Source organism: Scleropages formosus, chromosome 23 (assembly GCF_900964775.1).
Source record: "Scleropages formosus chromosome 23, fSclFor1.1, whole genome shotgun sequence".
Lineage (NCBI taxonomy): Eukaryota > Metazoa > Chordata > Actinopteri > Osteoglossiformes > Osteoglossidae > Scleropages > Scleropages formosus.
In genome coordinates, this window is record NC_041828.1 from 19,795,288 (window position 1) to 19,807,726 (window position 12,439).

General features: G+C 43.3%; 1 protein-coding gene across 2 annotated transcripts in view; it reads left to right on the plus strand.

The window, feature by feature from the left end:
* The window catches only part of LOC108942469 (transcriptional repressor p66-beta-like), a 38,546-nt gene that overhangs the window by 17,519 nt on the left and 8,588 nt on the right, over positions 1-12,439 (plus strand). For both annotated transcript variants that reach the window (XM_018765865.2, XM_018765866.2), the window contains exons 2-4: positions 11,318-11,680; positions 11,825-11,954; positions 12,204-12,335. In XM_018765865.2, the coding sequence (XP_018621381.1) occupies positions 11,319-11,680; positions 11,825-11,954; positions 12,204-12,335 (624 nt within the window). In that variant the 5' untranslated portion in view covers position 11,318. The remainder of the gene's footprint in view (positions 1-11,317; positions 11,681-11,824; positions 11,955-12,203; positions 12,336-12,439) is intronic.

Genomic DNA, 12,439 nt, shown 5'->3' on the forward strand with positions numbered 1-12,439 from the left:
AGAACAGAGTTTGACCCAGTGCTCCGGACAAAGCAGCTTGGAGGAAAAACATTACATTTAACTTGATGAAGATCATTAAAGAATTGGAGTAAATATAACGTACCAAAATGTGAAGAAAATGTGAAAACAGAAGTAGGTGTCATTGGTAGCAGGCCAGAATGCCACTTGGGAATTCAAAAGTCTTAACTGGTTAGCACAGTCCTTTCAGCCCCCCCCCCCCCCCCCCCCATTTGTCATGGGAACATTTTAAAATAATGGTTACAGCGAAAAGCATCAACTGAATGAATAGATGTAGTTTATAGCAGTGTTGTGCTACCTACAGTCATTTCCCCATTTATACAGCTGGGTATATATTTTAGTAGTAATATTTCTTGTAGTAATTTATTGCTAAACTTTTTTAAATGTCTTCTGATCCTTTGTTCAGCACTGTCAATGTGTTTAAAAAAACACTAAAAATACATTGAATTAAATTCATATAGTGGTATTGCAACAGAAGGTGGGATCTGAACCTGCAGCCTTTGAGTCCGAAGGCAGCAGCTCTAACAATTGCACACAGCTGCTTCAAGCAAGTAGAGCAGGTTTGGTTGCTAAGGATGGTCCATTGATTGTTCTTTCACTGTTCACTTTAATCTAGAGCTTGTGTATGTAGGCACCACCAAAACACACTTGCTCATGTATGCAGGCTTTGGTTAAGCAGTGTTCTCATGTTTTAAGGTACCCCCCCCCCCCCCCCGCCCTTTTTTTTTTTTAAAAAAATTCAAAAACTTAGTACACTCAGCTTTGGGCAGCCAGTGACATTCTTTCCCCTTAAATATTACAATACACATGTAGGACATTGAACAAAGTAAAGGTTAAATGGCTTTTTTTTTTCCCAAGGAATCACTGCAAGAATACTGTTTTATAATTCAAATGATTAATTTCTTAATTATTATGGTCCTAATGGGGGGGAATGGGAGAAAAAAAAACCTGTGAAAGCCTCTGAAAATATGTTTGTGCTCAAGTCTGCTAGTTCTATTTTGAAACACAGCCTCTGAGCAGTGCAGTAATAGTGTAAAAAAGGCAAAGTTTTCAGAGTCTGAAGAAGTGAAGTTTAGCTTCGGTCAACTCCGATTGGATTGATCTGTATTTATTTATTTATTTATTTATTTAATTTATTTTTCACTGTGGTTGGCAGCAGCGTTCAAAAAAGGCTGAAGGTGTATTTATTTTCTGTACTTTTGTCCCTCTGAGTGCTTGAGTGAGAAGTGAGTTCTGGGAGATGGAGGAAAGGAGCTTTGTCTCGAAGTATAAGAGCACAGTTTATCAAAATACACTTGATAAAAATTCAGACACATAGACTGATGTATGTGTTTTTAAGTGTAGAGCATCTAAGTGAATCTTTTAAGATGCATGAGAGGCAGGTAGTAACAATCTCCAGATGAATTTAATATAACAAGGAAGCTCCATGATGGTTTTGACAATTGCAAAGTATTGCAGTTATGAATAAACAAAACTAATTAAATCTACACAGGACTGTATGCAGTTTCCAGTTGGTGCATATGACTTAGTCCTTGGTACCACAAAAACAATGGTGTCAGTTTGGTCTTATACTTAAAATGTCAGGTTTTTTTCAGCATGCTTGAGTGCACAGCAGTCGGATAATTTCAAAACACAACCAAACCAGCGGCTGTGCATTAAATCTGCAAGTCTTTTGTAATTCACCAAAAACTTTATTTTTTTCCACTTGAAATTTTACTTATCTATGTCGGTGGATATATCTCTGGAGCATAAATAGGTAAAGGTGCTATAGCAGGGTGACTCGGAATTCAAACCAGCAACCTGTTCGCAAGTCCACATACTTTGTCATTGAAGACACAGGTTGGTGTTTTCATTTATTTATCAGGATTTTAATTAATGAACCCTGTTTTTTGGACACCGTAAAATGTTCAGTTCCTTCAGGCACACAATGTTCACAACAGTCCCTCAAAATAAGTTGTAGAGAATGAGTAAAGATGTCATATCTAACTATAGAATATATCCATTGCACTTCTCTATTACAGGTGGGAAGATATAGCACTACTGTGCCGAAGCATGGCCGCTTTTCCACTGTCAGCAGTTGATGCTAGTCCTCTCAGCTCGACCTGCTCAGCTGGCATTCGGTATTTTTCATGCTCAAACACTCGCACCACGGCTACAGCGGGGTCATGCAAGTTAGCGGTGAATCTGCTTCTGGTGCGGCACTGCGTGGGTAAAGCTTTGGCAAATCCCCCTGCAGGTAGCTGGGCTCAGATGGCCTTTCTGGTTGGAGGAATAGCACATCTCACTCGGCGTGATCGCTTCCCCTCAGGTGTGACATGCAGGAAACCCCCTGCAAGGATGGGCTTCCCTGTCTGTCTTGCACTCCATCACACTCATTTTTCAGCAGAAGCCATAGTAGCTTTCTCACCACTTTCAATGCACTATTTTTACAGCTTTCAAATGGTGGCAGTAACTTCCCAAAGTACTACAGCAACACTGAGGTTCTTCACACCTCTAACTGTAGTTTCACCTTTTCGGACTGTGCTTATGAGAGCTGATATGTTATGCTGAACAGTTCATAAGGTTTTTTTTTTTCTCTACCCCCAGTAATATTAATTCATGTTCAAGAGTGTGCCATTAACTGTACTGTTGAAGTACATAGTAGGATTTGAGTGTATCAGCTTCAGCTTTCAGCTTCCTGGTTCCTGTGGTGCTTTATTGATGACTTGCACTGTTGATAGTGTAACGTCTGTAGTGTCCCTACAGAACACACCTGACTTGTATACGCAGGGAAGCTCCAAGTCACTGTGGCCAAAGCATCAGATAAGTTATTGTTTGCAAATGAAATGGTTGATGGTAATAACGATTATAGCTGGTTCTGTGAGTGTAGGTTTATCCTGCTTGTTTTTTGTTCTCCTACTTTACTGAATATCTTAGTGTAGTGGTTAAAGACATGGACTGGTAATCAAAGTTCCTGGGTGAAGTCCCATCATGGTCTTTGTAAATATGCAGTTGTATAAAGGGGCAAAATTGTTGGTCAGCTTGGGTGAAATATTTGGCTAAGCAATTTTTGTAATTTTTCTGATTTATTATCCAGTTGTAGGCTACATATTTAATGTTTCCAGTAAATCCTTTCATCACCATTACATGTGCAGTTTGAATATGGAAAAAGTGCCCCCCCCCCACCCGCTCTGGGTAGTGGAAATGGGGAACCATGTCCGCCCCACAGCTAGCCAGCACTCACCTTTCCTTGGTCAGACTCAGAAAGCGCTGCTCTCCAAGCCTTGATGGTGCCCCAGGCAGCAGCCCCACCTGTCTGATGGATGGCAGCCATTTTGTGCCGGAATGTTCCCCCTGCTCGCGAGCCATTGCGTGGAGAGCAGGCCTGGGCGCTGCCAATTAGGCCGGTGGCTCGAGAGGCAGCCAGATGGGAGCGGGAGCTTGGCTGGGGCTTCTGTGTTGACGCCAGTGCCGCGGCAAGCGAAACCACCAAGCTGCACCGTGCGTCCTCCGCCCAGGACCGACGCGAGGACATTTTGATCGCATGCTCTGAAGGAGCCGGACCCACAGGAGAAGGAAGCCCTGCTGTAATTGCATTAGGGTTTGCGCAAGTTGCGTCAGCTGAGCGAATTGTCATGATGTAGCCCATGCGTGAAATGAGCATCAGATTCCACAGTCTGGGTGCAAATAGTCTTATTATATCCATGGCCTGGTGTTGGTCTGTTTGGGAAATCTCAGACCTGTTATGGCTAGAGGCTCTGTGTGTGTGTGTGTGTGTGTGTGTGTGTGTGTGTGTGTGTGTGTGTGTGTGGTGGCGGGTGGGGGTTTTGGCGTCGCTCAGCTCTCTGACTGGCAGGCAGATGAGCCGTGTACAAAAAAGAAAGTAGTCACATTGGGGGGAGGGTGCAATAGGAATTGAGGCATTTCAAGACGATGCAGCCTACTCTAACCCCCACTCCCCCAACCACCCTTTTTTTTTTTTTTTTTTTTTTTTTTTTTTTTTTTCCCCCCCCTCCCTCCTCCTCTCTCAGGCCTTGGGGTTGCATATTAAACATTAATTTAAAAAAGAACCTTTCTTTCGCTACCTCTTTTGGCCCCCCAAAATAAGTGTGGTGGTTATTTTTACAGCAAGCGGAAGAATGTGTGCGAGCTTGGGAAGGTGGGACAGCGGGTGGGGGTGGAGGGTGCTGCTGCGCAGCGTGGCATGACACACAGAACGGAAGGGCTCGTGGAGCCGGGAACAAAAGGGTGTGTGAAATTCTCCTGTCTACATTTTGTTTGACGCTATTTTTTTTAGCATGGGGCCATCCACTCCTACTCCCCCTCGACACTGAGACCTGCCCTCTCATAAAGCTGTCGTGTGTGTGTGTGTGTGTGTGTGTGTGTGTGTGTGTGTGTGTGTGTGTGTGTGTGGTGAAAACAAACGAGGACTGTTTTGGGGTGGTGATAAATTAAAGGAATCCTAGTGTTTTTATCCTTTTTGTGCTTAGATCATGTCAGTCTCCCTTTCGCCATCTCTTCAGGCTCCACACCTCTTCCCCCCCCCCCCATCTTTCCTTTTTGCCTCTCCTTGGAGCTGCTGTTGGTTGGCAGATCGCCCGGGGCTGTGTGTCTGTCGTGTAGTGCGCGTGTGCGGGTTTTTGTGGTTTTGGGGGGGTGGGTTTAAGGAGAAAGAGTCTGGCTTGTGTAGCAGCCGACTGAAACAGTCATTATATAAGGGGGGGCTTATGGGGGGTGCGGACGGACGCACGTACCGCGGGGCTGTTCCCATTGGCTCACCGGTGCCATTGTTGGTTTGGCTCATGCCTGCGCACACTCTCTGCCCCCATCTTAATCACAGTGGGTGGTTCGGCTTGGGCATTGCCAGACTTTGGGTCTGCAGGCGATTTTTCCTTTCTCTTCCTTACCTTCTTCCTTTCTTTCTGTCTCTTTTTACAAATAATGTTAATGGAAACTTCCATGGGAGACAGAGTGTGCAGATGAATGTTCCTTCGTAACCCCCTTCTTTTAATTCAGTTCTGATTGCAGAGGTTTTACTTTATCCTTGTGTGAGAAATTTTTTTTTTTTTTTTTTTCTCCTCTCCTCCATGACGTAAATGTCTTACAAACAGTCCATACAAAAATTAATTTAAAACTGTATTGTAGTATGGGTGACGCAAATGATGTAATGATATAATTGTGATAACACCCGAAGGACAATTTTAGTTGACGATTAAATGTTAAAAAGATCAGTTATCGCTGAATGAAATTTTCATGTGAAAATTCAGTTACAACATGACACTGATTTGGTGTCTTTAGCCATTACAGTTAAGATAATCCAACTGAGATCCATTTTTGGATGAATAGAATGTCATGTGTATTGAACATTAATTTAGCTATTTAACACAGCAACACTGGGAAACATGTCTGAGCATTCTGCAGGGAAGAGAATGCTACATTTACAATTTTATTTAGTAGACGCTTTTTGCCAAAGTGACTTAGAATGGTTATCGGCTAACATTTAGCCAACATCTTTACCCAAGGTGACTTGCCGTTGCTCAATTCACTACGGTGAACTACCTACAGCTCACACACAGAGGCTAAGGGCAATTTAGTTACCAGCTCACCTTGAGATACGTGTCTTCTGTGTTCGTACTGTGTTTGTGTGGGTTTCCTCCCACAGTCCAGAGTGAGTAGGGATCAAACCCTCATCCAGTCGCCCACTAGGACCACTTAGAAAACTCTTTTTGTATCCTTTCAGGTAGGTGTTTGTGTATGCTGTTTCAGTCTCACTGGCCTTTCACTCTCAAACTCAGACAGTAGAGTCTCCAGTGCTCGTGGTTAAAATGGTGCTCTTCGCACGTAGTGCTTGTGGGAATCGGTTCCTGGTGAGGCAGTGCTGTGTGAAAAGGACGTAATATCCGAGTGGCGTAAAACTGGAGTCCCTTCATTCCCACTGCATGTGTTGCCCATAATACAAGTGTTTCAGACTAAATTTATTTTTCTGTAGAACATTTCATGGATGCTTAGCCAAGGAGCACTGTACAATACAATGTTTTCATCCTTTAGAACAGAAATGTCTGCATATTAACATGTACGGTAAACAACGCATTGACAGTGTGAAGTAATGAACAACAGGAAGCATGTGTGCTACACCCATAGTATGAAGAGCAGCTGGCAGTATAAAAAATGGCATTTCTGAGAGTCCCCAGCTGCACAAAAAGCCTGGTGGCATCTGGGATTTTGACTTGTGGCCAGTGATGGGGCAGGTGAGACCATGTTCATAGCCTCTAAATGGATTCTGGGTACTGGCCAAGCCATGGCAGCCAACAGCACAGCCACACCCTTGTGTAGTGAATAATTGCATTTCAGTATTAATTCTTAAAATATTAGCAGTAGCTGTCGTTTTACCGCAGTTTTGTAGCTTGGGCGTTTCCAGGGTTTTCTGCTTGTCCTTTTGCTTCCATCGCTCCTTTTAGAGTTCAGTGCTTTCTTGCTTTCCCTGGGTGCTGCCAGTTTCTAACTTTTGCTTCTTGGCTAAATGGCACAAGTACAAAAAACAAAGGACAACTGATGCAACGCAGGACCTAAGACTGCAGTTGTCACAGAGAAATGAACTCGCTCAGGGGCTTCACTTAACCAGTGGAAGGCCTCATGTTTCTCCGTCAAAAAAGAACTATTTTATGAATGGATTTGTTATTCGTCGGTCAGGACCCCTCTGGAGTTGCCTGTTAGTCTAAGGACTACAGTACATGGGTGGCAGGGGGGCTGTGTTGGGCAGACCTTCCCAGCACACTGACATACACACTATAAACCTGCTGTTTCGGGTTCAGCGCAGACCAGCTTCTTTTTATTGAGAAGACCATAAAGGGCACACTGTGGATGCAGGTAAAACAAGAGATGCCACACCTCCCCTCCCCGTCATCCTGAGATTCACAGCCAGCTCAGCATTTCTCCATAAGATGTTTTGTGAAAGCCTTATAGAAGCCTATAATTTATCCTAGGTGTTCTAATATAGGCCTGCAAGTCACTTTTTTCCCCCTACTAGACTGCCTTTATTTTCTGTTTGGTTAAGCCCCAATATTAAGATTTACCATTCATGTCTATGATGGGGTGGCACAGTGGGTACCGCTTGTGCCTCATGGCTCCTGAGCTGTGCTTTCAGGCATGTTTGACCCCAGCTAAGTCTGTGTGAACTTTGCATGTTCCCTGTCTTCATGTCGGTTTCCTCCGGGTGCTCCGGTTTCTTCACGTAGTTCAAGAATATTTACATTGTAGGACACATACATCTTCTTCTTTTTGGCTGCAGGGTAAAGATCAGGAGAGAAGAGGGTTTAACTGAAAGATGCATTTTCAAGCTCTTCTTGAATGTTGAAAAGGATTCAGCAGTTCAGAGGGACATATCTCATTTTGCTAAATTTGACCCAAAATTGATTGACTTTAGGTTTTGTCTCTGGTGTGGACCACCAAGCAGTCGGAGAAGTGAAGGGGAGTGGAGTGTAAGGAGTGGCCAGGTCCTCTAAGTATCGCAGCACAGGTTCTTTAGCTAGTTTGTGGGCTGTAATAAGTTGAGCTTGATGGCGACCACTAGGAGGACAAGAAATACATGAGAACACTTTGGCAGGTGAAACACAGTTGTGCTACAGCATTCTGGATCAGGTGGAAAAGGTTGTTGGTGGAAGCCAGAAGTTCAGACAGGAGGGAGTTACAGTATTCCAGGTGGAATCACTGGCCTGGACCAGCAGCTCTGTAGAGTGTGGTTTGAGAGACGGGCAAGTCCTGGTGAAGAGGTGTTTCAGGTGAATTGTTTATGCTCCGTTTAATGAGAGTGTGTCTGTTGCATTACTCTGTTGTATTGATAGGTGTAGTGTATTGAGCGCTGTAAGTCGCCTTGGACTGAGGTGTCAGTTGAATCCTAGTTAATAATCATTGCATGTTGCATTGGAGACGAGTGTCTGCTAAATGAATACATGTAGAAGTACTCATGTAGGCGTTTAGTATTGAGGTTTTTTTTTTTTTTTTTTTTTTTTTTTAAATATCAATTCAAAATGTGACACCTATCAGAGTTAGTATTATGCATGATTTCTGTTGTGCATAGTAAATATTGTTTGAGTGCAGGACCTTTTGTAAAGAGGCACTTTTTTCTACACTTGACATTGCCCATTGTGTCCATGCCGAATGTTACTCTGTTCAGGGCTGATATAATGGAGTTTGTGGCTTTTTTTTTTTTTCCTTCTCCCTTTCCCGTCCCTCCTCCATCGATGCCCATAGCACAATAGTCATATTCACAGGGACATTTTGTTCTGAGGCTCCATGGCTTCACTTGGAGGCTTTTGCCCATGTAATGAGTGCTAAACATGTGAGACTGGGAAACTGGCAAAATCAGTCCTGTTTCACTGTCCATGTCTCTCTGAGAAGCAAATGTTGAGTTAACCCGTCCTTGTTCGAGCCTTTATGATTATTTCTTCACTACAAACTTCTATCGCTGTGTAAAGCAAAGCATTGATGGACTGTCTGATATTATGTTTTAAGATTTCTCCTTGGCAATGCGTGGCCTAAATAAAGTGTTAATTTGCATCTATTGTCTGCATGGAATATTTGATGGAGGAAAATGAAACCATACACTTGCTGGATTCTGCGGTGCACCAAAGAACACTTGTGATGCAGCACCTGGCTGATTCCTTGCAAGGAAGCTTGCTGTTGGCCATGCTGAAATGAACTTTGACCTTTATTGATGGACTAAAAATGTTACGTTTCAGCCAGCTGCTTCACAAGTTCTCTTGACTATTCCTTTAGTCGTCTAGCTCAGAGCCCAAAGTGTTTCTTGTTCATACTCGATGGTAGCCACCATGCAGTTGCTTTGTTCCGTTGACCTCTTGACCAGGAGAGACTTCGTGAGGGAGAATTACATGGGAAACATGGACCTTTTCTGTCAGTTCAGCTGTAAGGTCAGCCCAGGGTCAACTCCAGACATGCTGTGCTAGATGTTCCTCTTCTGTGTTGCAGTTGTATTGTTTTACTCGCCTTCTGGCTGTTTGTGTTTTCCTGTGTTGTGGCCGCATTGCTTACCTCCTGCTTTGTTCTTGTCTTAAGGGCATTGTGTGCTCATCCCTACTTGTTGTGTCTTCAATGGATGGAGCCAAGCCCATGAACAAACCAGTGACAACATCTTGGTTGTCTTTAAAACATCCTCACGTCTCAGGATGACACAGTATGAGAGAATATGTAGTGTGAATTCTAGCCTTTGTTTAATGACATGAATGTGAAGCTGGCCAGAAGGGCCAAGCATCTGATTACCTTTTAACCTTTATTTTCTGGAGTCTGGCCTGCTACACTCATCCTTACCTGTTCCACTCACCAAGACTGGCGAACGGTGGCCAGCACCGGTTATAGTGTGTGCACACTTTCACCACAGCATGGCTCATGTGGGCATTTTGGTGTGTATGACTATACAGCCACGTCTTACATGCCTCAGTGCTGAGACCTTCACATGTAAAGCTCTGTTCAAATAACCCCCCTGGGCCAGCTCTTCGGGTGGGGCTGCTGCTGTAGTGTCCTGTGTGATATAGAGTCATCTGACCCTGTACAGACCTAGGTGTACAGACCTAGGTGGTTGCAGTTCCAACAGAACAGAGCAACGGAGCTGATTTTTTGCATTCTGCTGTGTTCCACTTGACCTATACTAACTGTCCACAGTGCATTGAGCACCGCTGTTCAAAGGAGAACACGCATCTGCTGTTGTTCTGCATTTTCACATCACATTTATTCATTTAGGTAACCCTTCAGCAATTTATAATATCAAGCTACTTGCAATTATTTCTCCATTTATACAGCAGGGTAATGTAACGAGCGATTTAGGATAAGTACCTTGCTCAAGGGTACTATAGTCAGAGGTGGTCTTGAACCTGCCATCTTTTGGATCCAAAGGCAGCAGCTCCAACCACTACACTACTAGCTGTCTCCCCCATGTAGCTAAATACTTTCTGTACAAAAGTTGAATGAAATTCTAACGCCGTAGAAAAAGAGTATTAATCTGTTTTTAATCCGGAACAATTAGGACATTGACTGATGTATAAATACTGCATGTTCAAAGATGTTTAGGTGCCTTAAAAATTTATTATTCTGTTCTATAGCTGGATATTTACCGAGGCAGTTCTAACTAAATAAAATCAATGTGCCGTCCATAAATCACAGTGCATATCTGCATGACATTTACATTATGGTCTGTAGCAAGATGATAAATGAAGCACATATAAAGATATGACTAAGTAATTTTTGCTGCAGATACTGATCTGTCCAGGAAGAAGCAAACGGAAACGGAAGAATTGGCTATATTATCAGGCACATTTCCCAATGCATCATTTTTGATAACTTTGTCAGTATAAACCAATAGAGGGAGAACTGAGCAAGGCAAGCTGCTACACTTTATTTGGAGGAGAATTATTGTAGTATTGAAAGCAAGACATTTTGTCTGACTAACATAGCAAAAATAGTTTTAACACTCCATGTTATATTAGAATTCACTATTAACTCATATCACATTAACTGGCATGGCTAGTGAGAGTAAACTGGCTTATCATACTTGATAGCAAAAGGACTCACCTGCATGGATGGGTGAAATTAATACCATCCTGTTGTAACTTGCATGCATATTTTAGTCTCAGATTTGTGTGTGATTCAGCCCAGTTTCCCTGTGTTCTGATTCATTAATGGCTTTTTTTTTTTTTTTTGGTCATGCTTAATGGAAAGGAATGGTTTATCGATGTATCTCTGTTTAAACTTACTGTTTAAATTTCTTACCTATCTTTCAGTGTTTTGTGTAAGTTAAAGCTTATGATGAAGTATCCCATAAAGTTTTTATGGAAAACTGGTTTTCTGTGATAGATGTTGGGCTTTATGTGCCAGTCCTCCAATTTGCTATTGAAATAATTAGATCAACTACGATTGATCACATAAAATTCTGTCAGTATGGCCGTACTTTCTTAACCACTATGTAATGTCTACTGTTGCTTAATTCTAATATATTTTTCCAGGAAAAAGTGTGTGTGTGTGTGTGTGTGTGTGTGTGTGTGTGTACACACATAAAATAAGCTTTATCATAGTATTTGAGTGTTGTGTAGCAGTGAAATTGCTAGAAACTATTGGAGTTTGGTTGCACTCTTGATCACTTTGATAAATCTTGCGTACCCCAGGTGTTGGGACTATTTTCTTTTTTTCCTTCCCCCCCCCCACAGATCAGCAGCTGGAACACTAAAGATGCTGCAGTCCTCAGTGTTCTGTGCCAGCGCTCTCTAACCTTTTTTTTTTTTTTTTTGTTCTTCCTGCTCTCTGCCCTTCCCAGGATGGAGAGGATAAGTGAGGAGGCCCTACGGCTCAATATGCTGAAACGAGGTCTGGAGGTACCTGAGGAGCGGGAAGAGGCCTTGACCAAGCGGCTTAAGATGGAGGGCCATGAGGCCATGGAGCGTCTAAAGATGTTGGCTCTGCTCAAACGCAAAGACCTTGCAGGCCTGGAGGGTACTGCAGGACACCTGGGTGAAGCTAAGGTCTCTCCAGTCAGTGGCCAAGGACCAGCAGGACCAATGGGCTATGAAGAGCGCCTGAATGGGAGCCTTCGTGGTGGAACCTTAACCCACGGGGGTATGGGAAAGAACGGGAAGGAGAACATGGTAGATGAGCCTGTAGACATGAGCGCCAGAAGAGGGTGAGTGCTGTGGAGCTGGTGTCAATGGGTGTCTGGATGATCTGTATGGGAATTAAAGCACCACTGAAGAACTAGTAAACTAGAAGGATCATCTGATTCTGAGGGAGAGTCTTCAATCTTATTTCTCTACCTGATGTTCATCAGAGATGTGGAGCGAGAGCGCCGCACGCCATCACCAGATGTGATCATCCTGTCAGATAATGAGGCCTCCAGCCCCCGGGCAACCACACAAGTGGAGGAGAAGATCCGTGCTGCCAACCTCGAGATGTTTAAGGTATGGGAGGGATACCTAGAGAGCTGATTTGGGCATTAGTGAGAAACTAAGAGATGCTACATAAGCAAATATAAAACTTCTCATGAGGCATGTTAAATGGGAGTCTTGAACTATATATACACAAATATGGAACTTTTTGGTTTTTTTTTTTTTTTTTTTTTTTTTTTTTTTAAAAAAACCAATCCTTTGTGTTATGCATGTTCTCCTGATGCTCTCGAGTCACATCTGTCTTTCCATCTGTCATTTTAGGGTAAAAGTGGAGAGGAGCGGCAGCAGATGATCAAGGCCCTAAGGGAAGAGTTGCGTTTGGAGGAGGCACGGCTGGTGCTCCTCAAGAAGCTCCGACAGAGCCAGATGCAAAAGGAGAATGTGGTCCAGAAGGTTGGCCATGCTCTTGTACCCATGACCTCTGAACCTCTCACTATGTTTGCCCTACTCATGAATGTGCTCCGCCTCTATTCTCTACAGTAGTAATCCACCAACCA